The following is a 15170-nucleotide window of genomic DNA, read 5'->3' as shown; positions in this document are numbered from 1 at the left end:
TTTTTTTTCTTTTTGCTTCTCTACACTCCATTTTCTAATTTCTCTTTAATTATCTTCTGTTTTTTTATTCTAATATCTTGTTTTTCTTTTTTTAACTCTTACTCTTACCAGCAGTTTTTATTCTGCTGTTTTCTTCACATCTTGTCTTTTGGCTTCTCTTCTCACCTCTGTGCTTTTTTTTCTCTACTTTTTTTTTCTTTTTTGCAAGTATTTAAGCATACACAATTTCATCATCAATCTCTTGTTAGAGTAACAGTTGCTGTGTGAAAAAAAAACTCCATAATATATCAAACGTCGGAAGCATTGACTTACTGTATGATTTTTAATGTTTTTTGTAGTTTATTTTAAGTACCTTTATGTAAAAACTTACAGAAACGGATTACTGATTGCTCCATACATGTTTATTTGTTGAGTTTAATTGTGGACTATTTCATAGCTGCATTCAGTGCAAGAGCAGCCGTGTACTTCAGTCTGTATTGGGAACAGTTTGATGGCGACTGGGAGACAGTGTTCACAGTGTTTTACAATTAGTAGCGTTAATAATTTATTGTCTTAACACATTATTATTAATTCAGTCACTTTGACAGGATTAAAATATATTTATAGAGTTAGCTGTCTATCTTTCTAGCTATCTTATCTACCTGTCTGTCTATCTGTGTGTATCCTTCCATCCACCCTTCCCATCTCTCTCCGAGACCCCTCACCTTCAGCCTGCCCTCCCTTACGCTAGTGAACAGTCTCAGGCTGAGTGTGAATCACCAGCCAGTGTTCGCATCTGTTCACTACTCTCTCACACCAGAAAAAAAAAAAAAACTAATCAGGGAAAACAAACGATTACCGTTGGGCTTTTTCAATCAGCGGTTCTGGTGAGCTGGTGGGGGTTTTGGGGGGGATCTGGAGCGGTGGGCGGTGGAGATAATTAGACAGGGTTAAAAATAACCCGGCTCATTGTTTCTGCTGTCCCACATCCTCTGCTGCTGCGCTCAGAGCTTTAGGCGCACACATCAGCTGGAAACAAAAACACACACTGGAGTGTACGGCTGGTCAGGTGCCGAGGCCCCATTCATGGTCATCTACAGGCTGAAAACGTTTAGTAGCGTGCCCACTGTCTGATTCATTGGTGGATTTGATTGAGCATCTGAGGATGCTTCGTTTTGGTCCTTGGTTCTGGGTGATTTATAGGCCATCAGTAATACAGAATACACTATATTCAGGGTTCCCGCGGGTCCTTAAAAAGTATTAAAATGTCTTGAACTTAAATCTTGATAATTAAGGTCTTATATTTTCTTAAATTTAGTGTAAATTTGCTGTAGGTATTACATATTTAAGAGAGGGCGTTTAGAACCAGCAAAAAAGCACATACTTACAATAACGGCGAGCGCTGGTGAGAGGTAGCTAACATTAGCTGTGAGCTAGCTATTGTTACTGGGGAGAGAACAAAGGTTAGCGTAAAGCTGGTTAACATTAGTGGAGAGCTAGCGAACATTACTAGGGAGAGATCTAAGGTTAGCATAGAGCTAGCTTACATAAGCGACGAGCTAGCTAAGATTACTGGGGAGAGAACTAAGGTTAGCGTAAAGCTGGCTAACATTAGCGGAGAGCTAGCTAACGTTACTGGGGAGAGAACTAAGGTTAGGGTAGAGCTAGCTAACATTAGCGGCGAGCTGGCTAACGTTAACTGAAGAGAACTAAGGTTAACGAAGTTAACATTAGCGGCAAGCTAGCTAACATACTAATTTTAGCAGCGAGTTATCTACATTACCGGGGAGAACACTAGCGTTAGCGGAGAGCTACCCAATGTTTGGTGAGTTAGCTACATTACCGGGGAGAAAACTAGGGTTAGCGGAGAGCTAGCTAACATTAGCGGTGAGCTAGCTAGCATGCACCGTGTTCTGCATCACAACAGAACAAAATTGATAAAGAAAATTGATAAATGGGAAACGTTAAGTTGTATTTTCAATACAATAAATTATTTTGTACTTGAGATGTTCTGACTATATTTTTGGGCCTTAAATTATATTTAGTGAGGTCTTAAAAAGCATACAGAACCCTGTATATTGAAAAAAGTTTTTGCTCACCTTAGTTGATTGCATTTGTTGATATGAGGCGTGGATGGAGCTGCTCAGCCATAGAAACCCATTCTATGAATCTCTTTCTACAGTCTTCTGTTCTTCTTGAAGGCCACATGAAGTTTCCAGTTGCTTCCACTTTATAATATCATTGACAGTTGACTGTGGACTGTTTTTAGTAGTGAAAAAAATCACAACTGAACTTGTTGCACTCGCTGGAGTTTACTAAGCTTCTGAGAATGAGAGACCCATTCTTTCATTAATGTTTGTAGAAACCGTCTGCATGACTAGGTGCTTGGTTTTATACATCTGTTGCCATGGAAGTAACTGTTAAAGCCTCTGTACTATTGTTGAAATCTTTTGTAAACAGTATATTGAGATACTTCACTCCTGCCCTCTGGAGGTTGTTGCTGATTTTTTTTTACAGCTGTAATCAGCAAAAGGCTGCCATTTGCAAGGAAACACAAAGTGCACAAGCATTGTATTTGTTACTTTGTTTATTTTAACATTTCAAAAAACTGCACCAAACCCTATTTGTCCCTGTATTTGCTATACTGTTGAAACTGGAGTTGGATATAACCATTGTAGTTGCATAGTGATTTATAATTCAAATGTTGTGTTCACATGCAGTCATTGTTTTTGCAACTCATACCAGCTGTGGAGACTGACATGGTTTTAATTACTCTTCCTGTTTCCACAGCCTTCACTTCCTGTCCTCTACACCCTGTCCAATCAGGCCACCCATGAGGCAGTTCACCTGCTCTGCCGGATGCTGGTCTTTGACCCGGTGAGTGCTTTAATCCGGCTATCAGCTGTCTGTTTCATGTACTGGTAAAGCTATATGATGGTAATTATTAGCAATTTTGGACATTATTATTTAGTAAAGAAAAAGTGTTAAAAAACAGAATATGTTTTACACTTTAGACTCTTCGAAGTAGCACATTTATTATTGAGGACAGATCTGCACACTCTTGGTATTTTAATCTCAGTGTCCTCATGAGCTAAAGTTACCTGGAGTAGTATTCTCCAGAGTTCCTGTAAATGCTGAACAATATTTGCTGATTTTCTTTCATGCTGTGCTTCAGTTTATCCCAAATCCTCCATCTCAGTTTGGTTTAGGTCAGGAGATTATGAAGGAAAAACACCTTTAGTTTACATTTACTAGATAATTCTATATGTGTCCCATAATTGTTTCCATGTCTTTTAATAATGTAAAAAAATAAATAAATAAAAAATAAAATAATTGAATGAAAAACAATGAATGAAAAAGGCTCCACCAGGTTTTAAAATATGCGCTAATTTAGATCAGTTTAAAGTGTTAAAACAATATAATAAAAAAAAAATATATATATATATATATATATTACAAAATAAAATGTAGTAATAATAATGTAATAAAACACACGACATAGATAATTTCAGGCACCCTTTTTATTATGAGACACTGTGATTTAGTTGCATGGCTTTGCATTGCAGAGCATATCACAGTTTTTAGCACAGTAACAAGAACATTTTGATATTGTCATTTCTAGTAACTATTTCTGGTTGATTTTAACCAGATCAGCTGGGTTAGCTTTTATCCTAGCATGAATATGTGCTCATTTCCTAGCTTTTATCCCTTTATAAATAAAAGCATAATGTATAGAAATATTAATCATCACAAATGTAAGTATAACAAAAAAAACAAAAGAAATCTATAATGGGGCAAATTGTTTTTCACAGCACTGTAAGGTTATCTCTTAGATTTTTCTTAGAACATATACAGTGCCCGTAATTATTGGCACCTCTAGTTAAAATGTGTTAAAAGCCTTAAAATAATTTTTTTTTTTTAATTGCAGAAGCATAATCTGGGACCGTGTGCTTTGGTCAGATTAGACAAATATAGAGCTTTTCGGCAACAAACACTCTAAGTAGATCTGGCGTAACACTAAGGATGAGTACGCAGAAAAACACCTCAGGCCCACTGTTAAGTATGGAGGAGGATCGGTGATGCTGTAGGCCTGTTTCTCTTCCAAAGGACCTGAAAAGCTTGTAAGGGTACATGGGATCATGACCTCTTTGAAATATCAGGACATTTTAAATCAGAATGGTTGCTTCTGCCCAAAAGCTGAAGATGGGTCATCACTGGGTCTTTCAGCAAGATAATGATCCTAAATATGTGGCCAAATCTACTCAAAAATGATACACAAGGTACAAAATCAAGCTCCTCTCATGACCATCTCAGTCCCCAGACCTCAACCCAATAGAAAAGTTGTGGGGTGAGCTGAAGAGAAAAGAGCATAGAAGAAGACCCAGGACTTAGAGAGGCTGTGGAAAGAGGAAAATATTAGAACACTTTTTAACGAGGGGTGCCAATAACTATGGAGTGTGCTGTAGTATATAATGATATATTGTAACAAAAGAAACCCATAAAAATAAAATCATATGCTCCTCTTGACAGTCAAAGCGGATCTCAGCGAAGGATGCTCTTGCGCACCCGTACCTGGACGAGGGGCGTCTGCGCTACCACACCTGCATGTGCAAGTGCTGCTACACCACCTCCTCCGGCCGGGTATACACCAGCGACTTCGAGCCCGTCACCAACCCCAAGTTTGACGACGGCTTCGAGAAGAATCTAACATCTGTCCGGCAGGTCAAAGGTACGTGTTCTAACTGACCACCAGGAGTAAAACTAGAAAAGAACTGCTGTTCTTTCTGCTCTTTTTTTTCTCTTTCTGTCTTTTCTTTTATACTTACTGTCTTTCTTTTTGTCTTTCTAATTGGATTAGAGCAGACCTGGCCATGTGTCCATCATGCATTAACCAGGTCTCCTGCAGCTCTGTACAGCCACTGTACAGCCTTTTTTTCTCTCCCTCTCTTTTCTTTTCCGTCTTGTTTTTACCCTCCTCTCCGTGAGGCCCCTCTGTAAGTGCAGTCGATCCACTCTCAGAAGCTATTAGAGATAGCCTGTCAGCTAAAGGCAGGCTTACAGCACGGTCAGCTCAAAATAGCCCTGCCCTTCCTCCTCCCTCCTCATCCTCCCGCCCCGTGTGCACCTTGTTTCCACTGGAGGATTAACCAGGCTGGATGTAAACCTCCTGGAGATTGAAAGCACATTAGGACATGTTTGGAGCGGTGGGGGAGCTCCTCAGGCTCGCAGTCATGAGGAAGTTTGTCAGTCCTTTGTGCTTCGTTTTAACGCTGTATGGAGTACAGATCTGAATGCTCCCTGTGCGTCTAAATTGATATTTCGCTCTGGTTCTGTGCTGCTTGGAAAAGGCAGCAGAACAGGAAAAAAAAAAAAAATCACCCAGTACTCTGACAGCTCTAAAAGCTTTTCAGTCTATTTCTGATGGACTCACTTTATTATTACTTCGCTAAGTGTTCAAGAACAGATGCGAACACTACATGGACAAAAGTATTGGGACACCGGCTCATTCTTGCTATGCAGTTCTTCTGATCACTTTCTAAAATTAAGTCAGCATGTCTTATAAAATATGATTTTTTAAAGAAACATATTTGAGGTGGAACTACTTTTTCTTTTGCTGTCAACTGCTGTAGCAATCTGGCAACCCTGGTATTGTAGAGCTAATATCAGAGGTTTGCATAATTTTATTTTTTGTAAGTAATCCTAGAAGAGGTGAATTGGCATTCTTGCTTTCTGTGCTCTCAATATGGCTTTTGTGTTGAGAGGCTTAATACCCTTTAATAGCACATCCCACACCTGGTATAAGATGTTTATCTATTATATTATATTGGCTATCTATTATATTGGCAATGCATCTCTGTCAAGGTGTTTGTGTGCATTTGCACACCTGTGTCAGCAATGGGTGCAACTTTAAGTAGTTAAATGATTATATTAGAACATGTTGGAGTATCAAGAGATGTTTGATGCTATCTAGAAACCAATACTGACCTGGCACTAGATTTATTTAAAATATGCACAATGGGCCAGTCCACCGATCTCAAATTAAACTTATTTTTTATGTTAACTTATTTTAACTGTTTCATTTTTTTTTCAACTCTGAATCTAATAACACATGTATTTAACTATTCTAAACATGTACTGGTAAATATAAGGCAGCTTTACTTAATTTTTACAAGTTTCTAAGCTTAAGATGGTTACAAAACTCATGTGACATTTAAAAAGCAGCTTTAAAAGCAAGTGCACTAATTCCTTTGATTTTCTCTCAAGAAAGTCTTTATTTTAAAGAAATGGTTGACTGCATCTTCAAATAATGAATATGTATGACAAAATAAAAATCACTCCTGTAAATGGCCCCTTACTCCTGTTACTGGAACTCACTCCTGTTACTGGCACTCATTCCTGTTACTTTTTATTTTTTGAGTAACAGAAATGAGTTTTTAGCAAAGAATTAGCAAAAACATAAAAAAAAAACAATAGCTAAATGGCGGCTATGCTAATAGCATGAGGATGCTGAGCACATTCTAGTGATTTTCCCATTTTTATAATTTAAAAAATAAATAAATGAGATACAAATAATTAATTTAGATAACAGGGCAGAGTGCTGATCCTTAAGATCAAATATACAGAAAAAAAACAAAAAACAAATGAGGGAACTTAATTTTGGTCCTCTCATGATCTTCAGAAGCACCAGCTGATGTCACTTCCTGTTGTAGATGTGACTTGTTGTACAATGTTCCAGATGTTTCAGATGGGGTAATGTGTTACAGTAACAGGAATGAGAGAAGCCCAGGGACAGAACTAAAATGTGTATTTTAACTTAAATATTATGGATTTATTATAAAATAATCTCCGAAAGATTGTAATAATTATATTTTATGGTAAAGTTTATAGTTAAAGAGTGGGGACAGGTACCAAATGCTATTTTTTCAGTGTTCTGAGTAGTTTTTATTAATGATTAATTACATATCTTACTTTTGCAATTAGGTCAATGTACAAGATACTTTGCCTAATAATAAAACGTATTTTAAAGTTATTTTGTGTGCTCATTTATACATGTAATTTCTTGGGGACATAAATGGCACAGATTCTGCAGAATATGCCAAATAATAGTAGATAGGCAATATTTGTGTTTCTTCACTAAATCACCACTTTTTTTATTTCCACAGAGATCATTCATCAGTTCATCCTGGAGCAGCAGAAGGGCAATCGGGTACCTCTCTGTATCAACCCCCAGTCTGCCGCCTTCAAAAGCTTTATCAGGTAATTAGGACACAGCTTACATGGTGGTGCCCACTAGGGGGCATCATAGCCAATCTTTTACTGTAGTAGTTCCTACTGATGTGCCTGCAGTAAATGTGGTTGAATGGAGATAAATTTACAAGAAATTTAGATTGAAATACCCGACTAAGCATTTTTCTCAATAATATTTTTTCTCAATCATTTTGAACGATATACTGTCTCAGAAATAATTGTGATAAATAATATATATTTTTTAAGATCAATTTTATGCATTTGATACAATAAAATTAATACAATTCCAGCCTTTTAAAGCAGATTGAACTATGAATTGTTAAATATATTAATTAGGTAAATTAAAAAACACTGTCTAACGAATGTTAGTATATCAGCAAACACACAATGAGTAACATTGTATGATAACTCGATCAGTTTCTCTGATTTAGCTATTTATAGGTTTATGTTTGAGTAAAATTAACAGTGTTGTTTTATTCTATAAACCAACAATTTCCAACAAATTCAAAATAAAAACATTGTCATTTAGAGCATTTATTTGCAGAAAAGATGCAGAGCTTTCATACATCAAATAATGCAAAGAAAACAAGTTCATATTAATATTTTAACGCATCTTGGCACGTTCTCCTCCACCAGTCTTACACACTGCTTTTGGATAACTTTATGCCTTTACTCCTGGTGCCAAAATTTAAGTAGTTCGGCTTGGTTTGATGGCTTGTGATCATCCATCTTCCGCTTGATTATATTCCAGAGTTTTTTTAATTTGGTAAAATCAAAGAAACTCATAATTTAAGTGGTATCTTATTTATATTATTTTTTTCAGAGCTGTAAATAGATTGATTGGTATTTCAGGTAATACACACCACTTGAGCTTGTGACCTTACAATAGCTCATATCTCCAAAATGTCAGCTTAACCAGAGAAAAACGGAAAAAATATTATCTGTTGATTTATATTTAATATTTTGCATATTTGTTTTGACAAAACAGCTAGTTCTGCTCTGTATTTGTATTTCTGCTCTCAACATGCTTATTTGCTTTTTTGCAACTTGCTTATCCTTCATAATGAAGTATGGGAGGTTTGAGAGACTTTGTATATAAACAAATCAAATTGCAGAAAAAAATGGGGTACAGCAACCTCTTTTTCCAACCACTAGGTGGAGCCATAGCTTCACTCATAAACTTTACTAGTACAAACACATGTACTGTAATTGATCATCTCTCTCTCTTACTCTGTCTCTCCTCAGCTCCACAGTAGCGCAACCCTCTGAGATGCCTCCGTCTCCTCTGGTGTGGGAGTAGCTGATGATGATGACGATGAAGACGGCGATGAAGAAGATGATGTTGCCGATGACGATGAAGTGGGTGGTGGTTACCCTTTCGGCGGTCCCCTCCGCGCGCACACACCCTGCGCACCCCCGGACTACTGACGCCCAGGCATCCCCAAAAACCTGCGTAGCATTTCACTGGAGTCTAGCGCTAGCAGACGTTGCTGATGTGTGTACTGTAATACTAACTAAAAAATGAAGTTCTAGAGAACCAACCACTGCTGATCGGGTCGAGGAGGGACACGGGGGAGGGAAGGGAGGGAGGGGATGGGACGGGGTGGGGGTAGAAGACGTACAGTAGAAGTATTCCCACTAGTGTGTAGGTGTACCGAGGTGTGTAAGAGAGAGATCTGTGCACATGCACACATATCGTATATGTATACACACCTACACACACAAAAACACACACACACATACACAGATATATAGATATAAATAAATATATATATATATATATATATATACACACACACACACACAGATGCGAGGGCAGCCGGACAAGCTCGGCCTCCGTGGACTTGTGTGTGGATGTGTGTGTTGAGATGCCAGGGTGTCTGGCGTTCCTGAAGTGAGGAAGTGAGGAGGCTCTTCCTTTTCTTTTTCTTTTTTTTTCTCTTTTTGTTTTTTATTATTTGTTCACTGATAGAGAGAACACCTGCAGGTTCTCTCCACATTGTATGGAAGAAAGAACCGAGGCACTCTCCACCTCCATCTTTATCTCTCTTTATCTCTCTTTCTTTCCCTTTCAAAGCCCTCAGAACTCACACCCACATTTGTGTCCAGCTTGATTCAGCTTATTAATAATTTATTTCATTTGTTTGTTTGTTTTTTCAGCCGTAGTGTCAAATAATTTTATAGCTTTACTGTCTGTTTATTTGTTTGTTTTCGTTTCATTTAGGTTTCGCTGTTTTTATTTGTCTTATTTCATCTTCGGCTTCTGTTCTGTTTTTTTATGAGCTCATATCCAGTTTCAGAAATCAGTATTTTTGTGTAGTTTGTGACAGTGCAGAGATACTGGTGATGGCGAGGCCACACATGTAAGACTGCTGAACATGGTAGAGTAGTAGGCATGCTGGGCTGGTGGTCCTGTCAGTATTTGGGCCGGTTTCTGCTCAAGGGTAACGCAGAAACGTGGCCAGGCTAAAACTGACAGGACCCTAAGAATGAGATGAATGGGACAAACGGGACAAAAGCCGGGCAAGCCGGCCCTGTGTACCACACCTCCCCTAGTTTAGGCGTAGTTTAGGGGGACGGGAGTGGTGTGGCCTGCAGAATGTGCATACAACGAGTGCAGTAGGTTTAGATCTATTGAAATCTAGAGAGATCTCTAGAGATCAAAGGAAATCTATGGAAACATGTAGAGATCAAAGTAGATCTATAAAAATCTGTGAAGATCTACAGAAATCTATGGAGGTCTGTGGAGATCTGTAGCATCCCTACAGGCCCACACTGGAATTCGCTATCTCATTTAAAAGCCTGAGGAGATCATCTCACATAAGTTCAGCTGCCACCTTAATAAGGCGAGACCGAGCTGAGCAGTAAAGCCAGTCGCTGCTTATCAGCTAACATAGAAGGAATGGAATATGGAAGTTTTGATTATTTATGAACCCATACAGTATAGAAATGAGCCAAACCTTAAACGACTGAACTGAGGACAGCAGTGATTTCACTGAAATATCAGTGAAGGATAGGAGATTAGATACGTGACAAATACGTGACAAACAGCCATTCCGTGCTAACCGAGATATATTCCCAAAACTTGTCCCTAAAAAAGACAAGTGCACCATTGTGTGAGTGAATGTGCATGTATGAACCCAAAGCATGTTTCAGGCCGGCCGCGGCGATTGCCGAAGCCAGTCGCGCGACGCGCATCCTCGACCCTCCGTCCCGCCGTGCGCTTCTTTCCCTTTTCCCGAAGAACGCAGGGCGGGGCGTAGTCCGCGAAGGGTCCGAGCAGAAGAAGTAGTTTCACTTACATATATTTCACACTGTCCGTACCGCAGTCTCTCAGAAAAAAAAAGGAGAAAAAAAAATCTCTTAAAATGAAAAATATTTAATATATTTTTAGATGACTATTTTTATTTTCTTCCTTAATGTGCTATATGGCATGCTTTCTCATGATCCACTGAATGTGGGATGTAAATAAGTGAGTAGTTGATAGATTTCAATGGAAAACTACAGTGAAACTAAAAAGATTTGCCGTACAAAAAAAAAGAAGAATACAATAAAATAAAACTTAAAACAAAAAAAAAATCTAATAAAAAAATAATAAATCACAAGACAATACTGCTGTACAGAGGGTGAATTAGCCTGCACATTTTTAGGGCTGTGAAATTTCGTTTTGATTTTATTTTTTATTTTATTTTATTTTAGATATTCTTTTTTTTCCTCATATTAATGTAAATATTTTTTTCCCAGTTTTGTTTTTTCCCTGCACTAAAATAAAAGTGTAGATAAAGACGTAATCCAAAACAGTATGATTATGGAAACAAACAACACAACCAATTATGTTAATTGTGTCTTGTGTGTACTGCAGAAAATAAGAGCTGTGGATATGAGTAGTCTAATGAAGTAGAACCCTTTATTATTATTATTATTATTATTATTTCATTTACTTTAGAGAAACACTGAACTCGTTGTGTATATGTATATAATGAATTCACATTGTTGGTCTCTACCTCTGGAGCTCAATGACTTGGTTGTTTACCTCCACACGTTTTTAATTTAATGTGGAGATTTAAAACTTGAATGTCCCTTCCAACTTTTATATTCCTATAAAATCCTGTGCAAAAAAAATACAAAAAAATAAAACATTCAAATTGCAATTTGGTTGGAGGTGGGCCCATCATATCCTTGTACAAAATTCCATATTCCCACATATTCCCGACTCAGTGTTTTCCGACTGTTAGATCACACCAATCATTTTATCTTGTCATGCGGGAAGATCCATAACAAACGATCACATGGTTGGTATCATTCACTGAAAGACGAAAGTTGTTGCATTCGAATCTGAAGTCCAAACACATGGCGAAGCTAAAGCGAGTGAAGCCGATAACCGCGCAGAATTAAACCGCCTGTTCACGAAAAGAGAGAAAGAGAGAGAGAGACTAACCTGTAACTTCTGTCGGGCCAATCGGAAAAAGGTACTACTACTCATGCTGTCAAAGGTTTTTATAAGACATTTGAAGTTTATACTCAGAGGTAATGGTATTTGCATACATTTTACGACATATATGAAATATAGTAAGGAGGCAGATTCTGAAGGCCTGGAAAAAATCTGAGGTGGGTGATCCGAAGGGACCGGGAGGGTTCTAGATGTATTATGTGTTTGAAAACAGCGGGCGGTCTCTTTTCAAAGTGTAGATTTTGAAGTACAGTGGTGAAGCTCATTAAATAAATGTTGACATTTATGGAAATGAAACGGTTGGCCTGTGTTTCCTTTTTTTTCTTCTTTTTTTCTCTGTGCTGCTGTTCATATATTTAATAGCTCACTTTATCTGAGGGTGGGAATCAGCCTCGGTAATGTCTGATACTGTTTATCTAATGGGGGTATTAATCACGCTGAGTGTGGAGGGCTTGGGTCTGTGCTTTTTAAGCAGAGCCAGCACTTCTACTCTGTTCATTATTCCCATTCATTATGCTAAGTAGTACTGACACCATCTGGCTGTGGATAACTCTGACGTTCTGCACGGATTTGTAGATGTTGATGGCAAATGCTCACCACCAGTTGTCATTTTGCAAAGCATTTGGAGGCATAAAGTTTTAATACAGCCATATATCTGGTGTTGAGCTGAGAGTTTGGTACATTTTCTGTGTAGCTATCCCTGTGTTTGTTAATTTAGAGGGATTGAGCAGACAAAAAACGGTAATAAAAACATAAAAACAGAATACGATATAAAATATTAGTGAAAGTTAAAAGACTGAATATTGTGGCTGTCGAATGAAAACAGTAACTTTACAGTAGAGATGTAAAACCTTTTTAACTTTCAATGGAAGTCAATGTAAAAATAAAAGATTATTTAAGGTAATTTTGGAGAATTTCTGTCTGTCCATTTATAGAGATTTTGAATCCGTTTGGATGTTCAAATTATGTAGAAAACAAAAAATCTTCAAAAAAAATCAAGATCCTTGTTTTTCATTGGACAGCAACAGTCAAAAGTTTGGGCACACCTCTTTTCATTTAATGTTTTTCTTTTTATGATTTTTTTTATTGAAAATTTATTATTTGTATATATTAAGACTTTAGAGGAACACATGCAGAATTATTTTGTAAAACAAATGTTAACAAACAGAATATGTTTTATACTTTAAATTCCACATTTATCTTTGAGGACAGATCTGCACACTCTTGGTATTTTAATCTCAGTGTCTTCATGAGGGAGAGTCACCTGGAATAGTTTTCTCAGCGTCTTGAAGGAGTTCCTGGAGGTGCTGAACAATATAGTTGCTGCTTTTCCTTCAGGCTGCGAAGCTCCAACTCGTCCCAAATCACCTCAAATCACCATCTCAGTTGATCAGGTTTAGGTCAGAGGATTGTGAAGACCAAATGTTTTTTTTTTGTTTACTACATAATATCCCTTAATAATTGTAATATTATTAATATTGATCTACAATGTAGAAAATAAATTACATACATATTCAAGTACAAGTCAAATGTTCAATAAATAAATGTAAGGTCTCTCACCAAAAGGAACACTCCCCAAAAGTGCTTTAAGACCCTCTTGTGGCAAGACCCAGTGTCTAATCAGACCACACCTGTAATCATTTGCATATCTGCCTGAGACGTAACTGCATACTATTCAATTGCAACAATTCTAAAACTACTACTTAAATAAAGTTAACAAACAATACAATTAGGAACACATTTTTATTTCTCAGATGTCTTTTTTTATAATAATATTTATAAAAATATTTGATATATGCTTCCTGGTCCATCCCAAAAACACATATGGTAGGTAACATGGTCATGCTAGAGGTGTGTGGAACCCTGTGAGTGACTGGTGTCCTGTCCAGAAAGTATAATTGTCTTATGTCCGGTGATTCTGGGTCTTTTCTGGACTCATCTTACTCTGACCAAGAAGAAGCAGATAAATGGATGGATGAACTGTGTGAAAACATGTACTGGAAAATTTAGAGGTATGTAAAATCACTTCACATCAATTAAATAATTTAAGAAAATGAAAGCATATTTAATTTATTTATTGTTTATTTAAAGACATGGCCAATGACCAAAGACATGAACTAACAAGTATTTTCATCTTCACATCTCTATAAATCTCTGAAGAATTTTCTGCCTCCACTAAATCAGGAACAGACAGTTTAATATAAAACAGTGAGTAATCCTGGATTTTTCATGGGATTGATAATATAGATGAACAGAATACTCAGATGTAAACTTTGTTTAGTGTATCTCTATTAGTAAAGATTATGCCAGTGCACTGGAGCTGATGCACAGCTGGGTCCTGCAGTATGATACTGATCAGTACTGCTGGTGTTAATAAAATCAAAAACGAAGAGCTGAAAATAGCCTTCTCAAACTACACTTCATTAAAATTGTGATGACATAAAAGATTCTAGCATGAAAATTTGAAATATTTGCTTGGGGTTTTGACCAAAAACGCAAATTATGCCACTATGCCACTATGAGCGGGAGTCGGTTCGAACCACAGCTAATGCAGCTTTGCCATCAAGCTGCCGACGCTCAGAGGGAGCAAAATTGGCCCTGATACCTCCGGGTGGGTAGATGACGAGGCGTCTGTGAGCGGATGAATCGGAACCTAGCCGTTGTGCTTTCCTCTGAGCGCGCTAGCTGCTCAGGTAATGATTCATCAGCAGTGCCTCGAAATAAGGGGTGATTGACTTCACACGTGTCGGAGGAGGCGTGTGCTCTTCCGCATCCTCCAAGGGTCGCAGGTGCCATGGTGATGGGGACGATTGGGAGAAAATGGGGGGAAATCAGAATAAAATAAAATAAAAATACTGCAAAACAATGTTAATAAATAAAAAAGGAATGCATTTTAAAATGTGTGATGATTGAATTTTCCAATATGAGGGGTTTAGGTTTCTGCACCAAATTAATCAAATTCTGATTCTTTAATATTTTATGTCTTAACATTTTTTATTAGTGTAGTATACTTTGTAGTTCTATAATAACAGACGGTATTACATCTCATAAGTTTGTTTGCAAACTTTATTATTCTCTTTTGACCCTGTTTTTTAGCTAATGGTGGGGTGTGTTAAGCTCTATCCGGACAGGATTAGTTTCTCAGGGGGACGTCTGTGAAAAATATTTCACACTTCTACTTGGTGATAAAACTCTTGCATCCGGACTACAACTGAAAAAACTGGAGGACCAGAGCGTTTTTTGGCTTTCTTGGTCACATGACATCACATTCAGTAGCTCCTCCATTTCCACTCTCTGTTGTGTTTACGTGGATCTCTGTGAAAACACACACCCAACATGTAATTACGGTGTGTGGCAGTGGACAAATAGCTATTTTATTAAACGCGAGGAGACGAAACTCTGAGATGTGCGTTCGAACGGGAATAAAATTACCGCATGTCCACAGAGTTCAGGAAAAACAGTAGATAATTCAGTGAGTGGACACAGAGTTTAA

General features: G+C 37.5%; 1 protein-coding gene across 1 annotated transcript in view; it reads left to right on the top strand.

Annotated features, from left to right (window-relative positions):
- The window catches only part of nlk2 (nemo-like kinase, type 2), a 133178-nt gene extending 121204 nt beyond the window's left edge, over positions 1-11974 (top strand). The window contains exons 8-11 of the mRNA XM_007237175.4: positions 2770-2856; positions 4510-4708; positions 7143-7236; positions 8473-11974. Coding sequence (XP_007237237.2) covers positions 2770-2856; positions 4510-4708; positions 7143-7236; positions 8473-8527 — 435 coding nt within the window. The 3' untranslated portion in view covers positions 8528-11974. The remainder of the gene's footprint in view (positions 1-2769; positions 2857-4509; positions 4709-7142; positions 7237-8472) is intronic.
- The last annotated feature ends 3196 nt before the right edge of the window (positions 11975-15170 follow it).

The sequence above is a fragment of the Astyanax mexicanus genome, chromosome 18 (genome assembly GCF_023375975.1).
Source record: "Astyanax mexicanus isolate ESR-SI-001 chromosome 18, AstMex3_surface, whole genome shotgun sequence".
Taxonomy (NCBI): Eukaryota; Metazoa; Chordata; class Actinopteri; order Characiformes; family Acestrorhamphidae; genus Astyanax; species Astyanax mexicanus.
The sequence above is the reverse complement of the archived record's forward strand: the minus strand, read 5'-3'. Positions and strand labels throughout refer to the sequence as shown.